Raw genomic sequence first — 17,554 nt, 5'->3', positions numbered from 1 at the left:
AGCAGATTATATGAGGGATCACAGAGAGACTCCAACAGTTACCCATTCGACCTCCTGCATCTTCCTCTCTTCTATTATCTTCTGTTTTCTCTCAGTCTCAGCCTGACATCTGTCAGTCCACATCCCCTCTCTCTCTCCCTCTCCCTCTCTCTCTCTCTCCCCCCTCTCTCCCTCTCCCTCTGTCTCTCCATCTCTCTCTCTCTCTCTCTCTCTCTCTCTCTCTCTCTCTCTCTCTCTCTCTCTCTCTCTCTCTCTCTCTCTCTCTCTCTCTCTCTCTCTCTCTCCCTCCCCCTCGCCTGCAGATATATCTGTCCGCTCTGTTAAGATGCTTTTACAGACGATTATTGTCCCTGTCCATGGGATCAAATCTGTTTGGCACAAAAGAGCTCTGATCAGGAGGTTTATTGCTGTAGCATATTTTAGAGATATTAATAAAGTTGGGGTTAGTGAATAAGAATTAGAAATGTCCAAAAAAATTAAATTATAGTTTTTTTTCCCTTCTATTTATTTGACACAACATGAGTTGTCATTAAATCGTTACACACTGATGATTCATGATTCATTCTTCCTGACCCACTGATGTGCATAAAATATCTTCCCCTTTCAGTCTCAGGATTCGGTTAGTCAGTGGATTCGTCACATAGATCAACAACTGATTTTTAAAAATGTTTTATTATGGGCCTTAATGCTGTTTTGCTTTTTTATATTTCCTTGTTTTAATCTGCCTACATATAACTTATTTTAATAAAGAAAAATTGCAGATGTAATTCTGTGGATGCATATAGAGGTGGGTTACGTTTGTTAGCAGTTTGTTATTTGACTTGCAGCTGCAGAATAAATTAGACTGAAGAATGCATCTGTACGCAAGAGAAATTCCTGCCTTCGGGCAACAAAGCAAAACATTAAAAATAACTAAATCCAGTGCTGGATCGCCACTCATTATAACACACGAAAAAAAAAAAAAGAATTAAAAAAGAAAACTCTGTCCAACTGTTCTGATAACACCAGGGTTATTAATGCTATTAAATCATTTATGTTCATTGAAATAAAACTGAAATAAAAATATATGTAAATATTAGTTGAACAAACGTAAACTAAATGAAATGTAGGTATTGCCTAAACTGCAATTATTAACTGGTAATAAATAAAAACTAAAGCTGAAATAAACCTATTAATTAAACCTAAATAACAATAAAAAAAGTAAAAAAAGTAAAAAAAACTAAAATAATAAAAGTATAAAATAATCTAATTCAAAATATTAGTATAACTATATGAAGTAAACTAAAATAAAAGAGTAAACTAACACTGGATCATATACAGAACAGAATGAAACATTTGTAAAAGTGTACAAGTCAAATTAGGAAAATGAACTGCAATATAAAATAACAGTATTGAACACATTTAAATAGTCAAATGTAATGTGTTAACTTGGCAGCCCTAAAAAAAATACTAAAACTTAAAAAATAAATATGATGGAAAATATAAACTTAAACCAGGGGGGAAAAATTACTGAGTGACTAAAACTAAAATAAAAAAAATTAAAATTAATAGGACAGAAATTTGGTGTTTAAATGTGTATGTTTCATTGTAAAAAAAAAAAAAAAAAATCCACCAATTTCAACTTAAAAAACTCAAGTTCAGTTGCTGTCTTAAATTTTTAAATATATATTTAACTTGGTTGTTCAAGTCATTTAAACTTTACTTACATTAAACCGTGTTAAAAAATCGAGTTGAATCTCCTTTAACTTATAAAAAAAGTTGAAATGGCAAATTATTTTGATGAGTTAAAGTAATGTAAGAATATAAATTGCCATGACTTAGGCCTACCGATCATATAATTATTTGGAGAGGATGTAGGAAGGACTAAACGCCCGAGAGAGAGAGAGAGAGAGAGAGAGAGAGAGAGAGAGAGAGAGAGAGTGGAGGATTAACATGTGCCAGAGAAACAAGCGCACATCAGCCATCTTTAGATTATTGTGTTTGTAACTTCTGTTTTTGCGGTAGCTCTATTGTAGAGTTAACGAAAGTTATCATGTGCATTGTAATGTTTGAAGCTGATGTATTCATGAGAGCGGTTCATTCATAAATCTGTAAGATCTTACCTTCATGCTGTGGAAATACAAACCGGAAGACAGAACACAACAAGTGCAGCGCGGAAAAGGGGCGGAGCTATACTCTATATGAGGAGAAAGAGAAAGAAAGAGAGAGAGAAAAAAAAAAAAAGAGAGAGAGAGAGAGAGAGAGAGAGAGAGAGAGAGAGAGAATGGAGGGAGGGAGTCAGACAAGCCAAACATCAAGAATCACACACACACACACACACACACACACACACACGCTGTAGTGTTCGCCGAGAGAATCAGCAGCAATATCATTTCTGCTCTTGTTTCTGCTGAAACTGAGTTTGAGGGAATAACTTCCACACGCTCAACATCTGTCTGAACATCAGTGATCAGGTGAGGTCTGTCTGCGTCTCTCTGATGTGTGTTTCTTTTGTGTCTAGATTAACGTCACATTTATTCTGCTGAGGTGGAAGCTTGTTATCTTTGTATTATTTTTTCCCTTTGGTGAATTAATTGAAACAAAATGTATTTATTACATTTTCTCTGTGGCTGGGTTGTATGCCAGTATGTCAGTGACTTCTGTCTGAGCAGATTAACATTAATGCATTAATAACCATCTGTCTCGGTTCGTCTGCTCTCTTTCACTCTGATTTTTCGCTCTGTCAAATTTTCAAGTTACCTAAGCATTTTTAAATTGTTGATACCCTTCTAAGCAGAAGTGGGCCATGCTACTCTTTAATGCATTTTTTAGTGTGGGTAGATTGCATAATGGTTGCACACAGGGAGTGAATGTGTGGGTCAGGTTTTGCATGTGTAGCCTTCAGGATATTAAAACCTTAAGTTATCTACATAATGAGAACCAGCCATTGTTCTTAAGATATCTTAAATATCTTATTAAAATTTAATTAAATCTTATTAAACAATCCAAAATGGTTTGTGTGAGATTAAAGGCCTGTTCACATCAAGACGAATGTTCATCATCACGATAACGCAGTGTGACGATAGGCTAACCATTTTGAGTCGACAACTGTTAAAGTGTCTGTTCAGATCAACGTGAATGGGACGAAGAAAACTGGCCAACCAATAAGATTTGAGCTTTTGGTCCAACAGTGCCTGGAGCTGATGAAGTTACATAACAATTATGACTTGGTGGTGCTCACAAACAGATTATTTTGCCAAGTGACAATACGAAATCAAGTCAAGTCACATTTTTTTATACAGCGCTTTATATAATGTATGTTTAAGGGATATTTCACCGCTGGAAAGATGAATGTGTATTCAAATTGGGTAATTTATGTAGTAGAAATGTGAAATTATTGTAGAAGTTGGTGCCTTCTAGACTGAGAAAAGCCAGAAAATGTATTTTTGGCTCATGTGGATGAAAGACCACAACTCCCAGAATGCACTTGCTTTGCCGCCCTATGAGAACACTCCCAAGCCACGCCCACCGGTTACAGAGGGCAGTATCGGGAGAAATGATACAACTAGGCTACTAGTCGACTCGAAACTGAAAAGATGGCGTTTTATCGTGAGATCCCCCTATGGGCGGGTTGAACACATGCGGGACGAGCTCCTCCTACTGGCTGTAGTCTCTCGCCTCTGGACTAAATAGCCTCTGATGCTAAATGACAAATTTGCCTTCATCTGAGGTTTTTTCCAGAAAATACAGAATACACAATACAGAAATCTCCCGTCTCAAAGGGACATGAGGGAGGGAAGCACGGTCATTCGAAAATACTACTGGGTTTGTACTGATACAAAGCTTAATGCTTATCGGTGAAGTATCCCTTTAAGAGAAATTCTATTTTGCAAACATTACAGGAACATTACTTTTGAATGTTCTCTGAACGTTCTGAAACAAGTAGTAACAATTCCCCCTGTGGTGAAAATCAAGTTTTTAATGTTGTTAATATGACTATGTGGTGTTTTTAATATGCTTTAAGACAAACCATGTGTAAATTCATAAGTCGACACCATTGCTGAGTATTTCCTCCTTAAAACTGCAGTGAACCAAAGACAGTCTCAAAAACACGCTTTGAAATCGCTGGTGTTTCTGACGTCACAAACTACCTTGTAACCAATCAGATCAACGTGTGATCGTCAACCAGTGGATCTAAATGCGGCAAGAGTGTCGAGTTATATTCAAGATATTTTAAAGCATGAAGAATTTTTTTTCACAGAAAAAAACTTTTAAATATGTAATTTTGGTGATCAAAGATGAGTTTTAAGGGATAAAATTATTGACTACAGGGGAACTTATGTTAAAAAATGATTGATGAACGCTTGTTCTTAACTTCAGAGTTAGAGGAGTCAGAGTTCAACATTAGCCAAAATTCTGAGAATGTTCCCCGTTAGCTGCGTTTACAGGAATGAACAGGAAAATAATGATCAATTATGCAAACAAATTCTATGTAGCTCTAAATCAAAAAATAATCTGTAACTGGCAGTGGAGATTTTGTAGTTTGATGCTCTCAGAGCAATACAAAAATCTGAATAGGATTGACTAAATAGGTTGAATGGCTGTTTGGAAACATAAATCATGTTTGGCCTCTTTTAATTTTCTCCATGACAAGCATTTTTATCACAATGTGTCAAAAACAGTGCTGAATTTTGTGTACCAAAGTAACCGAGTATTTCTGCTTTTCTATAAGCAAATTGTGCATTTTCATTTAGCAATTTTTTTTCACATTGATCTGACCAAACAGATGACACTGGACAGAAGGGATAGGTGTTGCACGGCAGTATCTCAGTTCAGAAGCCTCAAAATAATGGGCGGCAGGCACAACAGTTCTCTCCAGTTTATATTCTACTGTAATGCTATTGTAAATGAACTCCTGCAACAGCTTTTCACGTCCCAAATTTCGTATCTCCAAATGAAAAGTTAACGTGTTGCTTCAATTCCATTGTATGTCAAATATGTCAAGTAAAAATGCATCGAGCTACATGGACAGTCTGTGGATAGTGTAAACCAGGCTTAAAGTCGACATGATTGACAGGTTTGCTATTGGTGGATCTCATGTGATTGACAGGTTGCCATCAGAGATGTCGTTGCAGGAGGGAGGGAAAGATATTTTGATTAAAGATTACAAGGAACATGGATAATAAAAATAATGATGTGCATGGATAAATCATTTGTAATAAATAAAGTCATAATATCCCATACAAAAAATAAAAACTTTCAATTTTGATTTCATGGTGACTAAATGAACGTTAGAAACAAACTGCAATGTGAGCACCTCTGACGATGGCTCTGATTTTAAGCGAAAACTCGCCAAGCTTTGACATATTTTTAAACTGTTTTTAACCGTTTAAGCAAAAACCTGATTCGCAAGGGGCAGTCGTGGCCTAATGGTTAGAAAGTCAGACTGGTAACCCAAAGGTTTCGGGATTGACTCTCAAAACCAGACTGGGGTGCCCTTGAGCAAAGCAACTAAACCCCAATCGCTCCCTGGGCGCCACAGCAAAAATGGCTGCCCACTGCTCTGGGTGTGTGTTTGTCAATAGGTTGCATTGCCTGTGTGTGTGGGATTATTACTCACCACGTGCACTACCTTGGATGGGTTAAATGCAGAGTGTGGGTTTCCATATAGCCTTCACATCATGTAAAAGTTCACTTTGCCTGTCACTCGTCTGTTTTTCACAGAAAGCCGCTAAGGAAACAGTATCACTCTCACAGCTTAATGCAGTTTTAATAACTCCTTTTATTATCGAGCACATCCTACTGTTTAGCAACAGTAGACTGTATTTTATGATCATCTCTGATCTAGCTGATTTAGACGTTGGGTTTGGGCTTTTAGGGAGGAAAGAAAGCGCACCGCTGTGAAGGAAAGAAATGCACTAAAATCGCACAGCCCTAGTTTCTTGCTGTCGTTGCGATGTCTCCACTCTCCTGTGATGGATTTTTAAATTAATCATAACTAACATTTATTTTTCTTGCAGGAACAACATTCATTTGTGACTTTGAGTGTGTGAGTGTAAAAATAACAAATATGGGAAATTAAACTAGACAGATGTCTAGGTTTGAAAACTTGTGATTAACAATGAAGTAATCAAGAAAACAGAGTTTGCTTCTACCTAGTAACAGAAGGGTTTGTCACTTTTGCCATGCTCCTATTCTATAAAAACTGTTGTATTCCTTTTGCGGGTGGGATTCTCTCTGAAATGTGTCTGAGATCCTCCGGCTGTGATTAAAGCATATTCTAAGGCATTGTCTGAAGTCTGTCTAGTTAATGCTGCACAGCAAGTTAGGGTTAGGGGACTCGGCCGACGTCGATGAGGAGACGCGCTAGAGTATAAATATTATTGAATGGGGACGTCGATTGAAGACGAGACTCAGGAACAGGAAAACTAACGTCGATTGTTGACGTTCGGGGACATCGATTGTAGACGAGACCCAGATACAGGAAAACTAACGTCAATTGTTGACGAGACCCAGATACAGGAAAACTAACGTTGATTGTAGACGAGACCCAGATACAGGAAAACTAACGTTGATTGTAGACGAGACCCAGATACAGGAAAACTAACGTCGATTGTAGACGAGACCCAGATACAGGAAAACTAACGTTGATTGTAGACGAGACCCAGATACAGGAAAACTAACGTTGATTGTAGACGAGACCCAGATACAGGAAAACTAACATCGATTGTAGACGTTCGGGGACGTCGATTGTAGACGAGACCCAGATACAGGAAAACTAACGTCGATTGTAGACGAGACCCAGATACAGGAAAACTAACGTTGATTGTAGACGAGACCCAGATACAGGAAAACTAACGTCGATTGTAGACGTTCGGGGACGTCGATTGTAGACGAGACCCAGATACAGGAAAACTAACGTCGATTGTAGACGAGACCCAGATACAGGAAAACTAACGTTGATTGTAGACGAGACCCAGATACAGGAAAACTAACGTTGATTGTAGACGAGACCCAGATACAGGAAAACTAACGTTGATTGTAGACGAGACCCAGATACAGGAAAACTAACATCGATTGTAGACGTTCGGGGACGTCGATTGTAGACGAGACCCAGATACAGGAAAACTAACGTCGATTGTAGACGAGACCCAGATACAGGAAAACTAACGTCGATTGTAGACGAGACTCAGATACAGGAAAACTAACGTTGATTGTAGACGAGACCCAGATACAGGAAAACTAACGTTGATTGTAGACGAGACCCAGGTACAGGAAAACTAACGTTGATTGTAGACGAGACCCAGGTACAGGAAAACTAACGTCGATTGTAGACGAGACCCAGATACAGGAAAACTAACGTTGATTGTAGACGAGACCCAGATACAGGAAAACTAACGTTGATTGTAGACGAGACCCAGATACAGGAAAACTAACGTTGATTGTAGACGAGACCCAGATACAGGAAAACTAACGTTGATTGTAGACGAGACCCAGGTACAGGAAAACTAACGTCGATTGTAGACGAGACCCAGATACAGGAAAACTAACGTTGATTGTAGACGAGACCCAGATACAGGAAAACTAACGTCGATTGTAGACGAGACCCAGATACAGGAAAACTAACGTTGATTGTAGACGAGACCCAGATACAGGAAAACTAACGTTGATTGTAGACGAGACCCAGATACAGGAAAACTAACGTTGATTGTAGACGAGACCCAGGTACAGGAAAACTAACGTTGATTGTAGACGAGACCCAGATACAGGAAAACTAACGTCGATTGTAGAGGAGAATCAGGTACAGTAATTACACAGTGATACCATGGTCATTGAAGCAGGTTTTGGTTCTTTTGGCAGTGTGGGCAGGTGCAAATCCTGCTGGAAAATGAAGTCAGCATCTCCATAAAGCTTGTCTGCTGGAGGAAGCATGAAGTGCTCTGGAAATGTCCTGGTAGACGGCTGCGTTGAGTGGACAGCACAGTGGACCAACACCAGCCGATGACATGGCTCCCCAAACCAACACAGACTGTGGAAACTTCACACTGGACTTCAAGCATCTTGGATTGTGTGCCTCTCCATTATTCCTCCAGACTCTGGGACCTTGGTTTCCAAATGAGATGCAACATTTGCTCTCATCAGAAAAGAGGACTTTGGTCCACTGTGCTTTATTAAATCCAGAGTCAACTCAGCCGTCTACCAGGACATTTCCAGAGCACTTCATGCTTCCTTCATTTTCCAGCAGGATTTGCACCGGCCCACACTGCCAAAAGAACCAAAACCTGGTTCAATGACCATGGGATTACTGTGTAATTACTGTGTGATTTCATGTAATATTCTAATTTTCTGTGATTTTGATTTTGTGGATTTCATAAACTGTAAGCCATAATCATCAAAATTATAACAAATAAAGGCTTGAGATATCTCACTTTGCATGTAATGAGTCTATATAATATATTAGTTTCACCTGTTAAGTTGAATTCTTGAAATAAATAAACTTTTTGATGATATTCTAATTTTATGACCAGCACCTGTATAAACTCGAAATTACCTTTTTATTGTTTTATTACGTGGCTTCCATAGAGTGCTACTCAGTGCTCGAAGTGGGGCGGTACTCGCAGTACCGGCACTTCTGCATTTTACTCCAAAGCGTACCTGCACTTTTTCTTGCGTAGCCTACCGCTACTTCTCGCATGTAGACGGTACTCTACCACTGACAAAAAAAGCGTCAGTGTCACGCCCATTTCACATATACTCCGTTTGCAATGCGTATGCCAGGGTTCACCAATCTCGGTCCTGGAGGGCTGCTGTCCTGCAGAGTTTAGCTCCAACCAGCTCCAACACACCTGTTTGAAAGTTTCTAGTATGCCTAGTGAGACCTTGATTAGCTGGTTCAGGTGTGTTTAATTGGGGTTGGAGCTAAACTCTGTAGGACATCGGCCCTCCACTTTTCCGCACCCATATTAACAGGTTAGAGCTTTCACACTGCACGCGGCGGTCCGGCAATGCGTTCCAGGAGCGGTGTGTATACAGCAGTCCAACGATCGTTTCCACACCAAGTCTATTTTCGCTGTGCTGCACGCGCTGAATTAAAGTGACAGCGCATGGTTCGTGGTCAAAATTAACAGAGAATATGACATGAAAATATAATAATCTCACTATAAATGCATTTAATTAAATAAAATGTAGTAATCTCACCATAAATGTATTTTTGGACTTGCAGACGAGTAGTTCCGTTTTCACACACACACGCACGCACGCACGCACGCACACACACACACACGACTTGTTTAAATACATTTATGTTGTTAATAAATATCAATAAATTGTTGTTGTGCCAGCAATATCTCCAAGTTTTGTTTTTCACTGTAGAAATCTCAAATGTCATGATTACTTGCCAATGCAAGAGAGTACCGGCACCTTTTTTCCCCCACTTCAAGCACTGGTGCTACTGCAGAACTGTCATTTTCTGCAACCAGGCTCCGCCCACAAAACACGTCATCGATCTTTGCAAACACCCAAATGGTCTTTGGACACTATGAATCACCCGTTGTTCAAGCCAAGTTTGGCAGGTCTGCGTTTTTTTTCCTACACCAAACATTACTTGTTTGTTGCACGTCTCCCATCCAATAATCTTACTTGTGATAAGAAACAAAGTATCTGCTTTAAATTTTGTCCGTTTTCACGAAATTCAAACAATAAATGGCGTTTTGACGCTCTTAAATGTGACAGATCGCTGTATCGCCTCAGTTCAGACAGCGTCTTCTTTTCTTCAGACGTCTTTGCTTCCACTTTACTACAAGATATAGCTCGAAAAACATGAACGAACATCAGAAGGTATGTTGAAAGATACAGTAAAACTTACCGAAATTAAACATGTACTCGCTCAATCAGTGTTTCAACCGCGGAAAGACGTCAATAAAACAGCTTGTGAACAATGTGTTGCTTTTACCTCAGGAAAGTTATCCAGTGTTGACAATTCGGTATTTAGCTATATAAAAAGACAATAGAGATGAGCTTATTTACTGTTAATAATATAGGCTATGTTTGAATAAATTTGCCACCGAGACAATTATTTATGAAAACTGCCTAATTTTTATTGTGTAATTATTTGATCTGAAAATAAATAGCAATATAATAGCTCGCTGTAGTTAATTTTAACCTCTAATATTATAATAATGAACTTATAGTAATGTACCAAATGAGAGGTTTCCATGTATAGTTTGCAGCATTATTTGGGAGAGATTTTATTCCTTAAGAATATCAAACTATCGCGCTATCTGTATCGGCAGATTTCATTCGGAATAGTTGGTATCGACTGAGGAATTTAGAATTTAGTGACATCTATTGATGGGATTTACAAATGTGGGACATGGCAAGCTGTTTGTCTTACCCTTGTGAAAAATAAGTTTATTCAAGTGTTCTATTAGTAGGCCTATACTTCTTTTAAACTAAAAATAAGAAAGTATACTTTCAGTCTACATTTTATATAATTCTCTAAAATATACTTTATGTACTTCTAAGAAATATACTTAAAATTACACTTAATTGTACTTGACTTACTGAGAGAAATGTATATTCGGCCTGTACTTTTACTCTTGTACTTGAAACTTACCAACATTCAAGTGTTGATAAAAAAGGATGCTAGCTAATAAAATGTTTTTTTAAGATTAAAGTACAGTTAAAGGTATTTTTCAAGTATAAAACATAATATCTACATTTGAACATAGTAGGCTAGTATACGCAAGTGCAAAAATAATATATAAATAGTAAACTATAAGTGTAATGTTATGTTCACTTAAAGAAAACGTACAAGTATACTTGCAGTATAAACTACTAAACTAGTAATTTACTGAGAGTACACTTCAGTGTGTACTTTCATAAACTAAAAAATTTACTAGTATTAAAATAGTAAACTATACTTATAAGTTCACTTGTAGTACAGATGCATTGCAAATGAGCAACCTAGTTGTGTACTTAGTTTACTACTCTTACACTTATAGTACACTTAAACGTATACTTGTTTTATATACTAAAATTGGGCCAATTTAGTCCCAAGCAGTATTGAAATAGTACACTTACAAGTTTACAACAAGTACACATTGATATTAGTATACTTACTACATAAAGTATACTTAAAAATATACTTGAACATTACTTAAGTATACTTCATAAAATTAACTTGAAGTATACTTCTTTTTCGTAAGGGTAGGAGCCAACAATATTTACAGTACAAAATGGCAAGTTTTAAGTAAAGTGAATAGACGATGAATCTTTTGGAAAGTGGCTAAAATAAGTGTTTAAATAATAATTTAGTCATAACAACAATCATTTGAGTGATTAAAAAGGCATTATTGGGCAGGGGAAATTGCTGCATCCACAGCAATGAGAGATGATAGAATTAAAAAACGGAGAGACTTTTTTTTTTTTTTTGGAGAGAAACAACAAGAACACAGGATTAAAAACTTTCAAGGAGAACCGTCAGGAACTTGGAAAAACTTTCCCCACACACAGCTTTGTTAATTTTCTGTAGCAAGTGTGTGTGTGTGTGTGTGTGTGTGTGTGTGTGTGTGTGTGTGTGTGTGTGTGTGTGTGTGTGTGAGAGAGAGAGAGAAAGAGAGAGAGAGAGAGAGAGAGAGAGAGAGAAACAGCCCACGACTCATTTGTTTTTATCTCCTCAGAAGCTGCTTCAGCAAACCATGCTGCTGTCTCCAACTCAGCAAACCCTGAGAATATGCAATGCTTAACGGTGAGTGCCAGCTTTCCCTTTTTCTGTTGTGTGTGACTTATGGTCTGAGATTGAGCCTAGAATGTTGATTAAGGTGCACTGTTAAAAATTTACTGTTTTCCAAATATTTTGTTGAACAAATACTCTGCAGCTGCCTTGATGAATGTATTGGCTAAATTAAGCATTGTTCGTAGTAAATAAACAAGTTGAAACAACAAAAGATGCATGGACCTTCAACCACATGTAAACCCACTGATCGGCTTTTACATTGCAAAAAAAAAAAAAAAGGAACTCTTCAAGGAATTCAAATTCTCTCAGTCTCAACTATTGTCTTCATTATTGGCACATGACTCAATTGAGTAAAAACCTGTCACTCATTTACTCACCCTCATGCTTTTCCAAACAAATTTTCTTTTTTGGAACACAAATGAAGCTATTCACTGTTTTTTTTTTCAGACAATGAAACTTACAGTACAGTGATCAGTGGCAGTCAAGCTTCAAAAATGACAAAAAAGCACCACAAAGGAAACCCATATGACTCATACGTTGCACAGTGGCTTTATGTGAGGAACAGGCAAACATTTCTGTTAATATTCTCTGTCAACCCTGGCCTCTATTAGCTCTCAAATCTCATTTGTACAACCGTGCTGTATATTCAAATATTGTATGACATACAGTATATTTACACACTATATGAACAAAAGTATTGGGACACGATATTATCAATGATCGAATTCAGACCCATTGCCACAGGTGTATGAAATCAAGCGCCTAGCCATGCATTTACAAACATTTGTGCAAACAATGGCCTTGTTTACAGTGCAGGTCTTGATGCCCAATTCTCATTTGTTGCCTTTATCCGATTTTTTTGACCGTCCGTTTATACGTTCTTTCAATTGTGACCCATATCTGATTGATGTGTTTACACTTGACATACTATCTGAAACATTGCGCATGCTTAAAGGGTTAAATTATCTTGCACAGATGGACGAATGCAAAATATGCTTGATGCTAGCTCTGTGATAAATGCAAAGTTCGCCAAACATCACCATGATCATGAGGCGGAGGAGGACGAAAAGTGCCATCATTGCACATATGCTTCAGTTATTGTGTGTGAGAGAGATCTCAGGACTGGTGGGAGCATATTGTGGCGGGCTTTAACAAGAAGCAGTGGGTCTTTTATTTTAGGATGAATTTTTATTTTAAATTTTAGGATGAGCAAGCCAACCTTTGATATGTTGTGTCAACGTTTGTCCACATTCCTCTCCTACGACGACACAACGTTTAGTCGGGCCATCCGTACCTTTGCAGATGCGCGTCGGGGTTTCTCTCGACCACGGAGACGTAGTCTAATGCCTCAGAAAATCCAGTCTGCCTGTTTACATGACAGTCGCATTGGCACATATCCGATTTATATCTGATTTATTTCCACATATGAATGAGGCCTAAAACCGATCTTGAAATATCCGAATTCATGCGTTTTTTTCCTGTTTACACGGTCATAGAACACATCCGATCTGTGTCACATATGAGCAAAAAATCGGAATTGGGTCACATTTCACTGACAGTGTAAACGAGGCCAATGGGTGGTTCTGAAGAGCTAAATGAATTCAAGTATGATATTGTGATAGGATGCCGCCTTTGCAATGTCACTTCACGGTCAACTGTAAAAAGTGTCAGCTTCGAAGCAGAAGACCATGTAGACTCGCAGGGTGAACCGGTCACTGTGTGCTGAGGCACATGGTGTGTAAAATACGCCAACGCTCCGCTGATTCCACAGCCGAAGAGCTCCGAACGTCCACAGGCATTAATATCAGCACGAATACTGTGTGGCGGGAGCTTCGTGGAATGGGTTTCCATGGCCGAGCAGCTTCATGCAAGTCTCACACAATGGCTTTGTTTACATGCACACCTTTTGTTTCAGTCGGAATGAATTAATTCCGACTGATGAATCCAGTGTTAGTGTTTACATGAACTCTAAATAAAGTGATCGGTTTGATGCGTGCATTTATATAACACAAGCTTCTAATAAGAATAGATTTTTTTTGACATGCGCACACTGAACGAATATACAAACCCAGTGTTTGCACATACTATTCTCCTGCATTGATTATTTTCCTTGTTTTAAAGAGCAGACTTAATATTTATTTATTTCGGGTCCTGAGTAGGAGACGACGAGCACATGCTTATATTTATCAATCAGTAAAAACACCCCTTCCCGCGCCCAAAATGAAGTGTAACTGAGTGGTTCTGCTCCTCTTCACAGACGATGAGTGGTAGGAGAATTCTGACATTTAATTTAACAACAAATGCAGCTCGCGCGTCATACGTCATTGCACATGTGCAGTCCTTTCCAGTTTCAGTTTTCAATCCAATCCGAAATTTCATTCGGATCGAGCTCAATCAGATCGATAATGGTGTTTACATGAAGGCTTTTCAGTCTGATTGAACCGTCAATCCGATTACCAACAGATTATTTGTTTGCATGTAAACGTAGCCAATGATAAGCGTCGGATGGAGTGATGTAAAGCACACAGCATGACTATATATACAGGTGCTGGTCATAAAATTAGAATATCATCAAAAAGTTGATTTATTTCAGTAATTCCGTTAAAAAAGTGAAACTTGTATATTATATAGACTCATTACATGCAAAGTGAGATATCTCAAGCCTTTATTTGTTATAATTTTGATGATTATGGCTTACAGCTTATGAAAACCACAAAATCAAAATCTCAGAAAATTAGAATATTGCATGAAATCACACAGTAATTACACAGTAATCCCATGGTCATTGAACCAGGTTTTGGTTCTTTTGGCAGTGTGGGCCGGTACAAATCCTGCTGGAAAATGAAGTCAGCATGAAGTGCTCTGGAAATGTCCTGGTAGACGGCTGCGTTGACTCTGTATTTAATAAAGCACAGTGGACCAAAGTCCTCTTTTCTGATGAGAGCAAATTTTGCATCTCATTTGGAAACCAAGGTCCCAGAGTCTGGAGGAAGAATGGAGAGGCACACAATCCAAGATGCTTGAAGTCCCGTGTGAAGTTTCCACAGTCTGTGTTGGTTTGGGGAGCCATGTCATCGGCTGGTGTTGGTCCACTGTGCTGTCCACTCAACGCAGCCGTCTACCAGGACATCTCCAGAGCACTTCATGCTTCCTTCAGCAGACAAGCTTTATGGAGATGCTGACTTCATTTTCCAGCAGGATTTGTACCGGCCCACACTGCCAAAATAACCAAAACCTGGTTCAATGACCATGGTATTACTGTGTAATTACTGTGTGATTTCATGTAATATTCTAATTTTCTGAGATTTTGATTTTGTGGTTTTCACAAGCTGTAAGCCATAATCATCAAAATTATAACAAATAAAGGCTTGAGATATCTCACTTTGCATGTAATGAGTCTATATAATATACAAGTTTAACTTTTTTAACGGAATTACTGAAATAAATCAACTTTTTGATGATATTCTAATTTTATGACCAGCACCTGTATATATATGAACTTTTAATGCTGTGTGGTTTTAAAAAACCTTAAAAAGGGTAGGTTGGTTGGGTTAGGGTAGACATGTAAGTTAAGCTGCTTCTGGATCTGTCTAATTGTATAATATATTTAAGTTAAGACAACTCTCAAAGTAGATTTAAAGAGGATTTACTGAGATAATGACAGTGGAGGAGGTGCTTCTGCTCATTTCATGTAAGAGAGGTAAGAGACATACTGCAGCTACAGCTCAACTAGAAAACTAGAAAACCTCCAGCATGAGGCAGATCTGTGGTAGAGGATAGACATTATATAACACTGCAGGGGTGAGTACCAGTTTTCAGTGTTTTGACAAAAGGATATGAGATTGTGTTGCGTAGAGGTGTGTGCCTGCGCTAACTGAAAATGAACTTAATATTTTTAAATTTTTGAACTAACTTATGACAATTATGCAGATAATAACCAAATATTATGTAGTCCCCATGGGCAAGTGTCAATCCCGAAGTAGAAAAATGTATAATTATTAATAATTAATAAGGTTGCTTTTTTCACAGCTTGACCATTTTATTTGCAGTGTTATTATTGATTGTTTTCGAGTTTAACTTGCTGTTTTAGGAAGTCTGGAGTTCTACTCATTCAGACTCAGAAATGATCCATTGATCCTTACAGTGTTTTATGTACCAAGTATTGTGGCATGTGTGTTTAACTTGGTCTCTTGTCTTCAAAATATATAAATAATAGTCTATATACAACTATATAGTTTTGTCTCACAGATTGTCTCACCAGGCCTGTGCCAGAAAACACATTTTATGGAGGCTGCTGGTTCAGGTAGACATTAGCCGCGTTTCCTTTACAGATTTGCGCAAAACTTAAAAAAAAACTATTGCGAAATAACTGATGTTATGTGACTAAAATGCCATTTTTTTCTGCGTGATAAGTCATTCCAAAAATCATGGCAACGGATGCTGGTAAGTTTATTTATATCCCAGCCATTGCACTAGCCATTATTTTTAATGGAAGGAGACGTTGGCGTGTTATCCAACATTAATGGCAAGGAAAGCCACTTATACTTGGGACTGGCACATAATTGTGACCCTGGACCACAAAACCAGTCACATGGGTAATTTTTTTTTAAATTGCGATTTAAACATCATATGAAAGCCAAATAAATAAGCTTTCCATTGATGTATGGTTTGTTAGGATAGGACAATTTTTGGCCGAGATACAACTATCTGGGATGAAAATCTGGAATCTGAGGGTGCAAAAAAATCGAAACATTGAGAAAATCTCCTTTAAAGTTGTGCATTTATGTTGGCGATTGTGCTGCATTCACTCACAAAAATAAATGTTTTATATATTTACAGTAGGAAATTTACAAAATATCTTCATGGAACATGATCTTTACTTAATATCCTAATGATTTTTGGCATAAAAGAAAAATCGATAATTTTGACCCATACAATGTATTGTTGCCGATCACCACAAATATATCCGTGCGACATGTGACTGGTTTTGTGATCCAGGGTCACATTTGATTGGATGGCAGCAACGAGAGGTCTTTCTTCAGCTCTGATTCTCTGGCTGCTCAAACATAAATCCCCGTAGGCTCTCTTTGTTTTTGTGCCGGCATCTTCATGGTTTTTGTGCATACATTGTATGACAGCATTGAACACTTCTGAGCGTTCTCGTCCCGCTGGACGATAACTGACTCTGACTTCAGTCGGCAGTTGTCCTGTTCAACTCTGAATCACATGTGCAGCTGCACATCAAAACCAGACTTTGTTGACAAGAGCCTCAGGTGTATTTGGTTCAGTGCCTGAGAGTCCTTGGTTTTCTGAAAGTCTACCTCTGTTAACACCAGGTCGTAGGATGTTTTTTCAATACTTCAATGAAAACGCTTTCAACAGGATCTTTCAACAGACACCCAGCAATTGCTTGTGATCAACTATTGATTAATTACGACTCTGTTTACTTTGTGGTGTTTTTACTGTAATATCTTTTAGATGGTTTAAAGAGTGCATATTTGATCTCTTTCATCTGTTTTAAAGAGCCGCTGGAAGTAGTAAAGACATTTCAAAGTAAGATTCCTGGTGTATTTCGGCTTGTTTAAAAGTTCTGCATTATGCAGAACATTTTTTTTTTTTTCTGGTTAATAACTACAGCTTTAAACAGAAATATTTATTTGCATTCAAATAAATTAAATCATTTTGCTTTTAAATGTCTCCACGAATCCTTTTATTAAAGCTGCAGTCCGTAACACTTTTAAGTTAAAAATTATCCAAAATAAATTTGAGCGAGTACATAACCAGCCAGTGTTCAAAACTCTCTGCTTGCCGTAGCTCGATTCAAAACGGTAAGCTTGT

The 17,554-nt window shown here is 37.9% G+C and overlaps 1 protein-coding gene across 7 annotated transcripts in view; it reads left to right on the top strand.

Annotated features, from left to right (window-relative positions):
- Window positions 1-2,247: 2,247 nt before the first annotated feature.
- The window catches only part of rgs3a (regulator of G protein signaling 3a), a 190,176-nt gene continuing 174,869 nt past the window's right edge, over window positions 2,248-17,554 (top strand). For 2 of the 7 annotated variants that reach the window (XM_079872133.1, XM_079872122.1), the window contains exons 1-2: window positions 2,248-2,453; window positions 11,661-11,728. In XM_079872133.1, coding sequence (XP_079728259.1) covers window positions 11,714-11,728 — 15 coding nt within the window. In that variant the 5' untranslated portion in view covers window positions 2,248-2,453; window positions 11,661-11,713. Of the gene's footprint in view, window positions 2,454-9,743; window positions 9,817-11,660; window positions 11,729-15,396; window positions 15,518-17,554 lie in introns of those variants that run through there. The other 5 variants (XM_079872136.1, XM_079872135.1, XM_079872131.1 and 2 more) reach the window with 4 other exon arrangements.

Source organism: Squalius cephalus (assembly GCF_949319135.1).
Source record: "Squalius cephalus genome assembly, chromosome: 5".
Taxonomy (NCBI): Eukaryota; Metazoa; Chordata; class Actinopteri; order Cypriniformes; family Leuciscidae; genus Squalius; species Squalius cephalus.
The sequence above is the reverse complement of the archived record's forward strand: the minus strand, read 5'-3'. Positions and strand labels throughout refer to the sequence as shown.